The sequence below is a fragment of the Phallusia mammillata genome, chromosome 3 (assembly GCF_965637545.1).
Source record: "Phallusia mammillata chromosome 3, kaPhaMamm4.hap1.1, whole genome shotgun sequence".
Classification (NCBI taxonomy): Eukaryota; Metazoa; Chordata; class Ascidiacea; order Phlebobranchia; family Ascidiidae; genus Phallusia; species Phallusia mammillata.
In genome coordinates, this window is record NC_137254.1 from 11,462,174 (window position 1) to 11,478,428 (window position 16,255).

The 16,255-nt window shown below is 37.9% G+C and overlaps 1 protein-coding gene across 1 annotated transcript; it reads right to left on the minus strand.

Moving 5' to 3' along the window:
- On the minus strand, positions 1–3,195 carry LOC145217512 (uncharacterized). The gene is made up of 2 exons (XM_080084783.1): positions 2,919–3,195; positions 1–2,728 (listed from the first exon to the last, which is right to left on the minus strand). The coding sequence occupies exons 1-2, from the start codon at positions 2,934–2,936 to the stop codon at positions 2,429–2,431; spliced, it is 318 nt and encodes a 105-aa protein (XP_079940909.1). The 5' UTR covers positions 2,937–3,195; the 3' UTR covers positions 1–2,428.
- Positions 3,196–16,255: the final 13,060 nt, after the last annotated feature.

Sequence of the window (16,255 nt, forward strand, 5' to 3'; positions counted from 1 at the left end):
AGTACTATAACACAGCATAGGTAATGAAGATCTGCAAATAAATTGTGAACAAAAGAACAATATTAATACAGTGGTAACTGAAAACCAATGTAGGCACAGATATCTTAATCATAAAAATTGAAATTAAATGAAATATAAAACTGTAAGTTTAACAACGAAAAACTCACAAACACCCCTCACAAACAGTTAACAATATTAATTACATTGGTCCCTTTTTCCGTTGTAATAGTTCGTGAAGCGATTTCTGGTCAGTAAAAGCTTGTTGTACACACTGTATCAGTGAGCAGAAGTTGTTCGTTGCTAAAAACAAAGGGCTTTTTGGCAAACTTCTGTTTCTTCAGACACACAAACTGTGCCAACGTTTGAAAGATACTTGTTAAATGTTCAGTTTATTAGCTCTTCAACTGTCATGAACTCATTTTTCGTTGTATCTCTGCTATTTATTGTTCCATAATAAATTTTGTTGTAAGCTGGTATGTAACCATATTCATCAGCACATTTCTCATCAACAACTTTTCCCAACTGGGCAACAAAATTGGCAGCCAGTGCGTGCATTTGCACAATTTTTTTATATGTTCTTCAGGACCCTGTTTTGTTTTGGAAAGCAGCTCCAAAGTTTCAGGAAGATATCGCTCAACCACCCAAACACCAGGAAAATCTTTAGATGAAGATCTTTCCTTGAATGCTCTACGGAAACCACCCTCTCCAAACTTCTCTTACTCTGTTTTGAAGTCAACACTGGTTTCACCTCCCCACATCATCTCATCAATTTTGAAGTGGGGGCAATTATCTTTGTACATGAAGACTGTACAGCACTGCCAAGTTTTATCATGTCAAAAATAGACAGGATTTTTTGGTACATGATTAAAACATACTTTTTTTGTGGGATGACCCACATGTAGGTTTACTTATTCGTAATATTTTTTTAATGTCAGGCAATGAGATGTTTTCATCTGAAGAAACTGAAGTTTTAATTGTGTTTAATACCACACCCTACAAGTTAAAACGAATATGAACAACTTTTAAATTTGTTATTTGTCCAAACAACAGGTAGGAAAGTACCTGCTCCCCAGCAAAGCCATCACAATCCATATGCTTAAGAGAAAAATGCAAGCTACATGCTTGTTTAATGTTTTCCAAAGAAACACTTTCAAAGTTACAAATTCACGAGCAAGGACTTTGGAATATTTTTGATATTTGCCAGAAACTTCCGAACTACATCTTTGCATTGTCAAATACTTTTTGTCCAAAATATCTTCCCCTAGTTTCTGGTAGCTTGTTCTTTCATTTTTATTTGAATTTTTTTCCAAGTCTCGGTCACTTTTTAATCTTGCAATACAAAGTTGCTACACATATAAAATACATAAGAGCGGTTACTAGACTTCGCAATTTATCGTTATTGTTTTATTTTCAGATAATTGGTTTGTTTTACAGTTAAACAACAACAAAAAGTAGGCTTACAGTTCCAAAATGCTGCAAGTCCTCATACCCAAAACATAGATTTTGCTCAAACTGACTGATTATCCGCAAATGCGTTACTCAGCCGTGACCAATGTATGGCGTCACAGTTGGCACTGGCACTCATAGGCCACGGCGGAAAAACGCACTTTCATTTTCACTTTGATTTTTCGCAACTGGCACGCCTCGGCCTCGGCGAAAAAAATGATTTTCATTTTGATTTGCGTTTTCATTTTAATTTGCGTTTTCGTCTTGATTTGCGTTTTCATTTTGATTTGCGTTTTCATTTTGATTTGCGTTTTCATTTTGATTTGTGTTTTTAATTTGATTTTTTCTTTAATTTTCGTTTTAAATTGCGTTTTCAATTCTGTTTTTTTCTTTTTTGTGTTGGCACTCATAGGCCACCATAGTCCAGTATTCGCCGTAGAAGGCGAGCGGCGCGGCAGGCGGTGTACATTACTAATTGCAAGTTTTGCTACAACCTGACGCGTTGGTAAAAATGTCTCGTATTCCAATACCCACTTTGGGACCCAAATTTGTCACTTTTTTCGGGCGTTTCTTCACAACTGTATCAATCTGAAGATTGAATATCTTCGCAAACCACGGACTCCTGTAAAGTATCACTTAACTCTGCGGAAGATATTTGTGGAGACGAGTGAGACACCTTTCTTGGAATCACAGCAACAAAATGATTTGGAGTCCAAACAGGAGTTTTTGAGGGCCCCACTCTTGACCACATTATGTTAATGGGGTCGCAATCATCAGCTGCTATGATGCGATTAAGGATTTCTACTACTTGGTCTTGTTGACCATTGCATGGCGGATAAATACAGTTAATTGGCCTTTTGATAACACTGGTTAATGCCAAAATGGTCCAAACACTTGAAAATCCCCCAACTTTTGCACAGTCAATGCATGCTTCGTCGTACGATGGTGACACCAAATCAAACGTATGCGAGGATGCGTGTTTTTAATACGACTCTTTGTTTAGTATGAGATTAATACACGTTCGCGCGCGCAACGCCTGTGATAAACTTTCAGAACCGGACAGACAAATCGAAACAGCATTAAAAAGACAATTACCATCAGCAGTGGTTTGAAATGGAAGCCAGTTTTCCTGCAAATTGTGGTTGTTGAGAACCTCCGAGGCACGGATATCTTCCTGCAGGGAGTCAAAGTTGAAGATAGTTAGCATTTGATTGCTGGTTGGCAGAAGTATATTTTCGACATGTGCTGCTTTTCGTAGAACTTCTGTGTCTTGACTGGATGCCTGAAAAATGCAAACAAGTTATTAGTAGACAGATAGGCACGTTTAAGGCTATAGTTTTTTTTAAATTGAGGGGTTTGCAAAACAAATGTCGATTATTACGTAACAATGTAAACAATCGTAGTTATTTGAAGTTTTAGTTGACTTATGACTTACATTGTTTCATTAACGAAACACTGTAATCATTACATACCTGGTTCAATCTCATCATAGCGGCACAGTAATTATAATGACCATCCTTGCTGCTGCGGCACGACACGCCAATGTAGGGAGTTACTGACTCATCCTTTAGAATAGAGAAGTCTTTGTCTGACAACTATACACATTTACTGGTACCAGTTAAAACATGCTTCGCAAAGGACACTTTCGCTGTTATCATCACACTTGTTTTTACAAGCACCGCAATGATAAATAGGCTTTGCAGGCATTTTGTCAAAATGGAATTATAGAAACCGTGCAAACCAATTTTGCAACCAAAAAAGTACGCAAAAGCACGTGGTTTAGTTCGAAATAGAAACAATAAACTGACTTTAGATTTTGCAATAAAATGCATAGAATACAAAATAAGGTTTCTTGTCATATTGACCAGTGGGGGTTTCCACAAAAAATGAAGGTACAAATATTAAATCATAATTTATTTTAAAACGATGCAAAGGTTACTCAAGTAGTATTTCAGTTAATCAAGCGATAGGAACATAGGTTAGTATAAATATGTTTATACGGGGGTAAAACTACAACTGGCGTAGTGTGTGGCGGTACTGCGCATCCCGCCTCCACTTGTGCATGATAACAAAGTCGAATCGTGCTTCGCTTAGCGGTTAACAGTTTTTTGCACGTGTCTCTCTTTACCTCTGTCCGCACGTACTGTAACTAACAAACCCCAATAACATTTACAGCTCGCTGATGAAAATATTATGATACGTTCATGTACATAGCTTTTTAAATCCCACTGACGTAAAGAGTCAAAAAGTAACACCACGAAGTTTATTTTCCAACCCATCCAAACCAATAAACGTACACATCCGAAGTGGCCACAAATCAATGCGTGCTTCCTCGTACAAACAAAAAAACACAGATCGTTGTAGATTGCAAAAGAAACTTGTGTAAAGATCAGAGTAAATTGTCAAAACATGCCTCTTTATTTCAAAGAATCTATCGTAATGTTAAGTTATGAAGCGTTTTTTGCTGTACTAACACGGTATGTCATGTGAAATGCATACTTTTATTTGCGAAAATTTACATGAACATTTTACCTAATGAACTTAAACAAGTTTAGCCACAGATCTCAAATAACTACAATACATTATTATTTGCTAAAGCCTCAAAATTTGGGATTAGTTTTGTTGTTGCAATTCTTAAAACAGATCCAAGGTGAGCATCAGTTAACTGAGATCTGTGACTAGATTTGTTGAAGTTCATTAGGCTAAACGTCTGTTCACAAATATATGTGGACCCAAACAAAACTAACATCCTTTGAGCCAACTCTCGAATTTTGGGAAACCTGGCATCATTTAGTGAAGCGTAAAACTCGTTTAGCTTCATAGCGTTGAAATTCCCTTTTATAATATAGTCGCATTGAAGGTCGATTAATTCCAACTGTAACTCGTGTGGTGCTGTTTGGGCTTTTTGTGACAATGGGGATGACACTATCTCAAATGATTTTTGGAGTTTTTCAAAATCCAGAAATCGACGGGAAAATTCTCTATGCAGGTCATCAAGTAATTTACTATATTTTTTGGGATTATTTGCGGCCAGTTCCGTCGACGTCAGCATGGGAAAATGCACGAAAGAACTGTTTGATATTTGTTCTGAAAATAAAGTCAATTTAGCTTTAAAGGCCCTCACGTTTGTGTACAATTGGTGAGCAAGGTTATCTTTCCCTTGCAGCTTTGTGTTCAGCTCATTCATGTGTGAAAGTATGTCCCCAGCAAAAGCAAAATCACACAACCAATCTCTGTCTTTTAGTTCAGGAAAATCTTCAGTTTTTTCGATTAATTCCAAAAAAGAGCTAATCGCGTCTTTCAGTTCCCAAACACGTTTACATGCTTTCCCCAAACTTAACCAGCGCACACGAGAATGGTAAAGTAAATCTTGGTGATCAGAATCGATTTCCTTGATAAACTGACAGACCTTTTGCTTTTATGTAGTTGATAAGTTTAACCACTGGCTTAACCACATGATCAAGCCGCAATACAGACTTGCATAGAGCCTCCTGGTGGATAATGCAGTGCAAAAAAGTTGTATCCAGCTCTGGATTTTCCTCTTTCATCTTATCCTGTAGTCTTTTTAACAGCCCTAAGTTTTTTCCTGTCAAGTTTGTAGTGACATTCACAAGTTTGCTCCAAGGTAGTTTGTGTCTTTCAATAACACCAGACACTTTGTTAAACAAGTCTTCTCCTCGTGTTTGCCCCTTTATCGATTCCATCGCCAAAAACTCTTCTGTTATCTCGAATTTGTCATTAATTCCTGGGATAAAAATCAAAAGCTGAGCGGTGTCTTTTATATCATTGCTTTCGTCCAGTGCTAATGAATCAAACAAAAATGAATTTGCTACTCTTCTCAATTTGCTGGCCAAGTGCTCGTCAATCAATTCTACACGACGAGTTACTGTCCAATTTCAATTCAATGGTTTATTTGTCACGAGACATTGCACAACGAGAAAAAAAAAAAACGAAATTGCACAACAAAAGTATCTGCGTGACGGGTCAATGAAAGGCCAATCATTGGCCGCCAAGTCATTGACCTACTATTGTTTATTCATGATTGTCCTTCGTGATAAGCTAATTTGTTCATATTTGCTTTTAGTATCCGGGCACAAAAGACCTGCTGTTTCTACCATGCACTCTTTTTTTTTCGTCGGAGAATGACTTGCTTGCTTTTGCAAACTTGAAAGCCAACAAAAAGCTTGCCTGACGCCTGAGCTGCGCTTTGCTGAAACAGAGAATTTTGCTGGAGACGAAAATTTTTGGCTAATTTCTGGGCAATAGCTTTTCGCTGTTCATTGGAATGACTGCTAAGATAATTAGGATGGTTGGCATTGTTTTTTTGGCATATTTGACAAACAGCAGTTGATCCAACATTTAAAAAAAATATTTCGCCGTCCATTCTGATTTGAATGCTCTGCTCTCTGCATCGACTTTTCGTATTTTTGATACACTCATTTTTCGTTTCTCTGATATGATTTAGCTCAGTTCTGCAACTACGAGTTACAAAATTACAATTGAACAAAATTACAATGTGATTACAATACTTTTTTGCACTAATTTCATATTTGCTTCAAACAGAACGAAAATTCCACGGTGCGCGTATACTGCCGCCTTTAACTACATTTTAACAAACATTTGCGCGGCCTCGTAAAATAGCGTCTGCGGCCCGACGACTGCAGGTTGTGCTCTAGCTGAACTCTTTTAAAGTTAAGCAACCTAGCTAGACTAGAACAGAGGTACTGTAAAGTGTTGGAACAAACAAATCACTCACAATGCATGTGCTGTGACGAAACAATAACAGAAGCTCTAACAATACGTGTTAATGCGTGTGGGATGAAGTTTGTTTTATTGTGGCATTATAAACGTTACAAGAAATTAATTGATTTAGTTTACACAAACATCTCGCGGGCCAGATTTGGCCCATGTCTGACCTAGTTGCATGAACGTGCTGCACCAAGCGATATAAAGGTGCACCAAGCGATATGAATGTGCACCAAGCGATATAAAGGTACACCAAGCGATATAAAGGCGCACCAAGCCATGTGAAGGCGCACCTAGCGATATAAAGGTGCACCAAGCGATATAAAGGTGCACCAAGCGATGTGGAGGCGCACCTAGCGATATAAAGGTGCACCTAGTTGTATAAACGTGCACCAAGCGATATAAAGGTGCACTAAGCGATGTAAAGGTGCACCAAGTGATATAAAGGTTGCACCAAGTGATATAATGGTGCACCAAGCGATATAAAGGTGCACCAAGCGATGTGAAGGCACACCAATCGATATAAAGGCGCACCAAGCGATATAAAAGTGCACCAAGCGATATCAACATGCAGCAAGCGGTATAAAGGTGCACCAAGCGATATAAAGGTGCACCTAGTTGTATAAACGTGCACCAAGCGATATAAACATGCCCCAAGCGACATAAAGGTGCACCAAGCGACATAAACATGCAACAAGCGACATAAAGGTGCACCAAGCGATATAAACATGCAACAAGCGGTATAAAGGTGCACCAAGCGATCCTGTCTATTTTAGATGCACCGGTAGATATATAGGCTTTCTTACCACAAAGTCTTCTGAAGACAAAACAAGTCAGTTTTATTTCAAAGCGTCTCACTTATAAATGGCAAGTTAAGTAACCTAGCTACAACTTTAAAACAAGTTCCCTGAAATCATTCTGTTGCAAACGAAAGTGGTTCACTCATTGGGTATCATTAAAACCAGGAACAATAGTGTTCCACCAATGGTTGGATCTAAAGAATGAAGGATACAATTCAAATTACTTGTCCATGCACTACATGCTCTTGCTGCCAAACTGTGCTATGTAAGTAACTTACTGGTTTTGTAAGATCAACTAAAAGAAAGTACCAAATTATTACAACAACAGATAATGCATACAGTATATAAAAACAAACTTTGGCAACATCCATGGACGGCCTATTCTTTAATTTAATTGTAGGTGTTCTACAAAAAACATCCAAATAAGTCTAAATATTTGCCGACTGCGACGATTAGTAAATTGCTGCAGTAGCAATAGCATTTCCGCTTCAGTACCGTTCATGTTTGATTCATAAGACAAATCAACAGCGATGCGTCGCATGTAAACACGTTCCGTTACCGCGTTCGTCACGCTTTAGCAAACAAGCGTACGATTGGTCAATTATGCGGGTTATAACCCACTTGCGAACACGACCATGTAAAACGGTTTAGTATGGTATTTGCATCCTCAAAACAATCACAGTTGTATCTACATCCTAAAAAGAGCATTAAACTCTGCTGTATTCTTTAAGTTATTGTATTCACGACACCAAATAAATTAGAATGATTTAACTTAACATGCGCAGCATTATATAGGCAACAAGAATTCATTAACATTCCACGGAAGCTACGCCAGATTAGTGTTTACTGTGCTTGTGGAGTTTAATCACAATGTTAGGAATGTTACTGCGCTATAGGCACACAAGGCTAGAAATGAGCTGCTAATTAAAACTCAACGTTGTAAGTTATAAAATAGTTAGAAATAAAATATTGATGAGTGTTTCGGTTGCTTTTCAGCAAACCTTTTGATCACATAAAGCCACATTAAATATGTAGTCGAATGCCTGGCAGCATGAGCAACGAACAATATGGCATCCAACTTGGTTTTGCTCTTTGCACAATATTAGTGTTTTATGTATCAGTTAACGTGTTTTTTCAGATTCAAAGCAAACGATGCATTAACTTTGATTCCTCTGAAAATGATTCATGCTTGGGGTAAGGCGTGTTAGACAATATTGACAATTAGTGTTATTAAAAGACAATCACAAACGCATTCATTATAATTTAATTGGATTTAATAACATTAGTTTTGTTTTGTTTGTGTCCAACATCACTTGATGTCAAAACCTATCTCTTCGGACAAACGTCATTCTCATTTGCAAAAATACAGCCGCAGAGCTGTGCAAAGCAGAGTTTCAACCTCTGCAAGTTGATCGCCATCAACCCAGAGGTAATACTGTTTAGAAATAACTAGCTAATAACAAACAATAACTAAGTTAATAGTAGTTTTGATTTTTTTTTAAAGGAAAAAGTCACGCTACAGCGGCAGAGCTGTTCAAAGCAGAGTCTCAACCTCTGCAAGTCGATCGCCATCAACCCATAGGTAATACTGTTTAGAAATAACTAGCTAATAACTAAGTTAATAGTAGTTTTGATTTTTTTAAAAGGAAAAAGTCACGCTACAGCGGCAGAGCTGTGCAAAGCAGAGTCTCAACCTCTGCAAGTCGATCTCCATCAACCCATAGGTAAATTGTGAAATGTTTAACTAAGTTTTTGTACACTTATTCCAAAAATTTAAAAACAAATTAACTTTTGTGGATATCAGCAATCGCCCTCTTCCAGCCTCCAGCTTTCTTCTGTAGGGTTAATATTTATTGTTTTGAAACAATCTTTCACTTTGTATCCCTTGAGATATGTTACAAATATCCCTTTCATATTGTAGCTTATTTCTTTGTGTGTATGAACCGTTGTACTGATGTGGCGTGAAGTGGGCGTATTTTATTGCGTTGCTGTTAGCCGAAGTGCTTAGGGGTGATTCAATACAAAGGTGTTGTGAGTGAAGCAGTGTGTTTGTGGCTGAAATTAAGCTAAATTGGCGAGCACGCCAGGACCATGTCAGAAACACGAATTGATGTGTTGGAGAGTGCTGTACTTTTGCTCAATGAAGAAAATGTAGATCTTAAGAGAAGAGTTGATGTTATAGAAAGATACTGTGACGAAAATCGTGACGTAAAACCGTCTGTAAATTCAATTCAAAACCCAGTGTATAAACCCTAGGCCAAACAGAATCAAGGAATATATATTTCACCAAAAAGTTTACCGTCTGTAAATACAGCGCAAGAAGAAGCTAAACCGGTTAATTCTAAGTCTTTTGCGAGAACAACATGGTTGCCTGGAACGTTTAGTGGAAACGGTGATCAAAGGGCACAATACAAAGTACATTTTGAGAATGTTGCCCTGTTAAACGATTGGAATCTGTTGGAAAAGGGAAGACAGCTAGCCGCTTGTTCAACCGAAAAGTGACCAAAGATGGAATTTTGAAAGCCTCATTGCCGAATTGGACAAGCAACGCACCACGTGCCAGAGCAGCGTTTCATGCCGCCCGGCGTTTACACAGTGAGCCCAGCCTTGCCTTTTCAAATCGCCTGAGGTGTGACGAGTGTGCTGAAGAGTTTCTTGTTCAACAATTTTGTCCGGCATTGAAGACTCGTCGTTGCGAAACGTTTCGGTCGTGAGAAATCCATCGACTTTGAAAGAAGCGGTTGATGTGGTGACCACGATGGAATCAATATGCCCAACCGCAAAGAAAAACAAGTTATGAAAGCAAATGCCACCTCTGTGGCGAAGAAGGTCATTGGAAACGGAGTTGCCCACAAGCAGATAAGTCCGGTACAAATCGTGTTCAACGTCCTTTAAACTTATGGTGACTGGTGCAAATCCTGAACCATCAGTCACAAATTATTTGGCCGAAAACGACAAAGCTTTTCACGTCGATGGCATAGTGGAACAAATACAAGTCAAGTTTTTGGTTGACACCGGATCTTGTGTGTCTTTGATTAATCGCTGTGTTTTCAATAAATTTGGACTAGCTTACGATGCGTCTTCTCTTCGCAAATACGAGTTTAATTTTATATCTGTAGGAAATATTCCAATAGCTTGCTACGGTTCCAGGGGCGGCTCGTGCGAGGGGGCTGCGGAGCTGCAGCACCTCCTATTCCAAGTTGTTATACAAAACAATCTTTTCATATAGTTTTTATGTTTGATCAGTGTATACTAAGAATAACATTATTCGGCCTTTTATTAAAATAAAATAAATAAAAATTTTGTATTATTTAAAAGAAATTTTAAAAAATAATAATAATAATAATAAGTTATCTATGGCGGAGCTGCAGCTCCAGTTTCGTGACGTTTTCAGTTGTGCGCATGCGCACTTGGAAAAGCTACATGCCGGGCGAAATAGGCGAGAGGGGGCTGTGGCTCGCGCAGCCCCTCCCGTGACGTAGCGCTGGTTGTGTTGTCTGCTTTGCGTCAGTGAGCTCCAAAGCCAAACCCGTGTACTGTGTTTTTAAGTTCGACAGTGAGTGCAGTTAAATAATTATTTTGCTATCATTAAATTTATTGTTTGACTGTTAGTCGTGACTTTTTAAGATGACTGCAAGTGGGTTTCAGTTTTTACAGTTATCATTGAATTAAATAAGTGTATCTAACACCTTGAAAAAGAAAAAAGGTCATCTAACACCTTTAAAAGTCACAATTAACCTTTATAATAAATAACAGAATTAAAAAGATTTATGAAAGTATGGGACAAAACATCTGCTACTCCAATGTCATGCAGGAATAAGCAACAACAAGAAATACTCAGTTTTAGTTCCTAATGCTACCAAAGAAAAATTAAATTTGTGACTGTGAAGTTAAATGCCTCACTGAAATTCAGGCAATATCAAATGCAGAACAAACAACTGCTAGCAACAGGAATTTTGAAATGAAGACAAAAAAAGAGTGAAGACAATTTAAAGTGTGGCTTTCTTAACACACCATGTTGACAGTATTTGCAACCAATTGCAGTCATGTGTATTGATATAATGGACATGTACTGTTTGTCTGAACAGTAGCTGCTAAATTGCTTCACAGGAAGTGTTTCTTAAGAATGAACATTCTACAGACAAGATAGTAGTGACACCAAGCACATCCTATTGTTGACAAAGAAAAGCTAGTTACTCAAATGAAAATGTTTCTGTAGATCTGATGTTCATGATTACTTTGAAAATAATTAATCTAGATATGATGTTTTGCCAAGTTAAATTACTAGGATGAAAAATCCTTTTTGCTGTTTCCATGATTCTTTCAAAGGCAAAACAGTTCTTTTTAACACTGAAAAAGATGCCAATTTTTCTGAGGAACACCATCATTTCCCAAAGACTTGCACTTGCAGTGCTATAGTAGTAAATAGAAAAACACAATTATCATGCCCAAACTATAACTTCATGATTCATTTTGGTTGGAAAAAGGAACCACAAGATTTAATAATATGGTTTAAATTTAAGTGAGAGTGTTGTAAATTTTAAAGCTTGAAGGCGTTTTGCACTTAAAAAAGGAATGTTAAGCTATTTGCCAGCAAGCAGCAATTATAGCAGCTAAGAAACTAAAATACACTCAATAGTCTGCACACCAAAATTCAAGAAAGATGTTTAAATGAACAAGTTCTGAAACCAATGTAATGTGGTTGTTAAATTTGTTAGTTATGATACCAATAAAAAGCTGTATGGCTAGTTTTTTTGTGTGACAATAATCTGTGAAGTGTCATAGAATATGTTGAAAACGCTGACTGTGACTAAATTTACCTAAATGAAACATGACAATTTTTGTTGTCGAACTGAAAGACCTTTTTCGACTCATTTATATCGATTTTTTTTCTATATTTCTGGTGTGTTTTACCGTATTTACAACCGCTTCGTTTCGAAGCTGTGCCACGTGTGTTTTTGTTTTTCACATTATTACTGAACGTTATTGTGTTTGGCCCGTCGCTGTGCAAGTAAACAAAATACACAAATGATGCCGTCTGCTGTTTACACTCGTGTACACTATTGCGTAACAAAAATTACGTCACAATGGAGTTGCTAATTAAGATTTGTATTACTTGCACAAAACAAGTGGATAGAAATGTAGCTTTTCAATATATTGCCAACTTAGGCTATATATGTTCAGTAGAGGCTAAAATTTGTGGGGGCAGCACCCCCACAAATTTTAGGCACGAGCCGCCACTGTACGGTTCCTTTGATACACTTTTGAAAGTTGGTGTAAATCAATCTCAATGCTCCCTGGTGGTCGCAGATCCGGGACAGATTGAGGGTATATTTCTTGCATGAACAAAACTGTTCGATCAATTTTAGTAATAAAACATTTTTTATTGGACAACAATCATTTCAAACAAGCAAACATGTCGACCCTATTTTGTGCAACCCTGGAACAAATTCCTTTCCTGAACATATGCTTTGTCTTGTTGACAATTTCAAAGATATTTCCGAGGCCAACATGAACGCAGTTGTCAAGTTGCTTTGTGAGTTTCAAGATATATAAGGGAAGCAATGATCTCGGATCTCGAAGAATGCGTACGTGAGACATCGGATAAATACTGGGACAGTCCAACCTATACGACAAACGCCACGACGTGTTTCTTGGGCCAAGAAAGAAGTAATTGACGCAGAGTTGCAGAAAATGTTGCGTACAGGTGTCATTGAACTAAGTGACGGTCCATGGTCATCTCCTGTGGTGCTTGTAAAGAAGAAAGATGGACAGTATCGGTTTTGTGTCGATTATCGGCGTCTTTCTATAACAAAGAAAGACACTTACCCTTTACCTCGGATTGAGGATATTTTGGAAACACTGAGTGGATCAAAGTGGTTCAGTACTATGGATTTAGCAAGTGGATATTGACAAGTTGAAATGGAAGAGTCGGACAAGCCCAAGACAGCATTTGCAATTCCTGTTGAGGGGTTATACCAATTTAAAGTTATGCCGTTTGGTTTGACAAATGCTCCGGGGACTTTTCAAAGGTTAATGGAAAGAGTTTTACAAGATTTACTGTGGGATTCGTGTTTAGTATATGTCGACGATGTAGTATCGTTTGCGAACAATTTTGAAGGAGCCATAGCCAATTTAAGAGCTGTGTTTACCCGATTGAGGCAAGCGGGGCTTAAATTAAAGCCGAAGAAATGTCACTTGTTATCTCGAGAATCTAGTTTTCTTGGGCATATTGTTTCGCAAAATCCAAACAAGCTAAAAGAAGTAAGTGCTGGGCCCAAACCATCTACTGTAAAGGAAGTTCACTGTTTTCTTGGCTTTGCATCTTATTACCGAAGATTCATAAAAAATTATGCAACCATTGCTAGTCCATTGACGGACATAACGAGAAAGAATAGGGATTTTCAGTGGACAAAAGAATGTGATGCAACATTTGGTTCTATAAAACAAGCTTTGTTGACTAACCCTGTACTTTCGTTTCCTGTTCATGATGCTGAGTTTATTCTAGATACTGATGCAAGTTCCAATGGTCTTGGAGGCGTTCTTTCCCAATTTGGAAACAACAATGCAGAGTGTGTTGTTGCTTACGGCAGTAGAGCCATGAGCCGCTCAGAACGTTGTTATTGTGCCACGTACCGCGAGCTGTTGGCGGTGGTGCACTTTTTGCAATACTTTAGGCACTACCTCTGGGGGCGTAAATTTACACTGCGGACAGATCATGCTTCACTGAAATGGTTGCTTACCTTTAAAGAACCAGAGGGCATGTTAGCACGTTGGCTATCAGTAATTGGAACCTACACGTTTCAAGTTGAGCATCGCCCTGGGAAACAACATGGGAACGCAGACGGTTTGTCGCGACAAAGGTGTCACCACAGCGAGTGTGTCGATTGCTCCATGTTTGAACAACCTAGATCAGTTCCAATAGCCCCCTTGCTACGAGGTTCTACGATGGGTGACAGCAATTGGCTTGATGAATGGACTATTGCAGATATTCGAAAATGGCAAAATGAGGATCCAGAACTTTCAGCCATTCTGCGCTTGAAGGCCATAAGTCAACATAGGCCCTCTAGAGAAGAGTTTGAAATTTCCCACCGGTTAAGAACCACTGGTCTAATCTAATATTTTCTCAGACAATCGCCAAAAACAATCAGACGAAGGGAATCATGGAAAAATCGCAACAAGAGTTGAAGAGAACCCCGCTTCGCGGGCGCAAATTCAAAAATTTAGCGGAGTTCGTACAAACTAACCTGTCGGTTCTTCGGGAGTTTTATGACAAATACAGGACCAAACCAGTAAAAACGGAAAAATGGTATTGTTGAATTATGGCAATTTAGGGGACTTAAGATAACCACTGACTGTAAACGTAACTTTGTGGCGAGGTGTTTATTCGAGGTACATCGTAATAGAATAACACAATGTGCGAATACGCCGCATAAGACGAGAGTCAGAGAAAGAAGGCAATCTGTCCGGTTCGCTGTAGTATAAAAGCACACGATAACGGTAGTGAGAGAGGCCGCTACAACCTCAAAATATTCTGTAACTTTTACCTTTTAAGCTCAATGAATGCCATGACCTCGCAGAAGTTGGGCAAAAAGATCAAAGACGGGTGCAACAAACCAGGGAGTATATTTTCAACCTCCCCAGAAACTTATTCAGTTTGAAACAAAAGTAAGTCATGTGCTTGTTTTGTCTTTAATTTTTATTACACCCTTTTTATTACGACCTTTTTTCCATGTTGACAAAATACTGGCGAAGTGAAAGTTACAATATCCCAAAAGATTTAACAAACTATTTTATTAAGTTCGAGATCTGTGACAATCCAATGTTGTGGGTAGCGTCACTTCAGAATGGACAACATTTGCTTCGTTTCTGTTCGTTCAAAACGTTGGAAGGCAACACCTGGTTGGACAGGGAGGTAACTTTCATTTTCGTGTAGCAATTAATGTTGTTGCAGGAAGATTAGTGCAAAAATTATAATTGGTGTTCATTTCCAGGTTGTTGAGTTCGATTTAAGCATGTTCATTCAAAAGGAGTAACGTGTTTGTGTCGGATACATACGTTGTTGGATGTATTTGAACAAGGATGGTCCTCTGAAAAGAAATTTATATTCCAAGATGTGTTTAGTGCATTGGTCAACCTTTCCTGGACCGTGGACCCCTAAAAGTAACTTTTGGCCTCGTGGCCCCTTTCAAGTAACCATGTAGGACCTGTGACCCCTAAAAATGTAAATGGCAATCTCGTGTTGGAATTGGGTACTAATTTCGATCTTAAACATGTCGAAAAGGGTAACGAACAATCCGTAATCGTGATGGACCTCAATATAGAAAATAGCATGTGAAATAGTTCGATGAAATTAGGGAATAAAGTTGAAAAGAAAACGGCTTTTAGTGTGTGTTTCTTGTAAATCTAACATTTAGAATAGCTGGCAGAACTCTTGAATGTTCATTATATTCACTTCGCAATCATTGTCCATTAGAAAAAAAACAATGTATTTAGTGTTATAACGTGTTCAACTAAAGTAATTTCATAATTTAAATTGTTCCAAAATAATTTGTTTGTTTTAACGCAATGTTTGTTTTATAGCAAACAAATTGTGATAAAAAATTGAACAATCTTTGTTTTCCGACTTAACTTGAACATTATGTTGGAGTGAGCTGGTGCAAACATTGCGTTAAAACATTATTGGTAACTGAATATAATGAGAACATTTTAAGCGTCGTTCAAATATTTTATGGCATTGATGGATTAATGGACAGGGAACAGAAAAGATTGCGAGATCTGGCAGGGAAGACCCGCTGTTTCAGATAAGACACATCGTTAAATCGGAGTCCTGGAGAATCCACAGGGTGTAATTTAACTTGTGAAAGATACCTCGATTGGTAATAAATGAGACAGGGCCGTTATGGCACTCCTTTGGAAAAAGTGCAAAGATGTTCTCAAACAAAGAAAGGGTTGGACAATATAAAGAGATTGCAAGACGATGAAATTGGCAGATTAAATGTTGGTATGTTACGAGGTTTTTGATGCACAGGTTTTTGTTTGATCATAATGCGAATTATACATTATTTTTTGATACTGAGCACTTTGTTTCCAATGAATTGCTTTAATTTTCAAGGGTTAAGCATCATAAGTGGAAATATAAAACATGAAATGCAATCTATTAACAAACATTTCCAAGAAGTAAATGAGATTGTAAAGCAATTGAAACTCTATACATACGAGCCAAAGAAGGGTGAGAATGGAGTTTATTAAATTTAAACAGG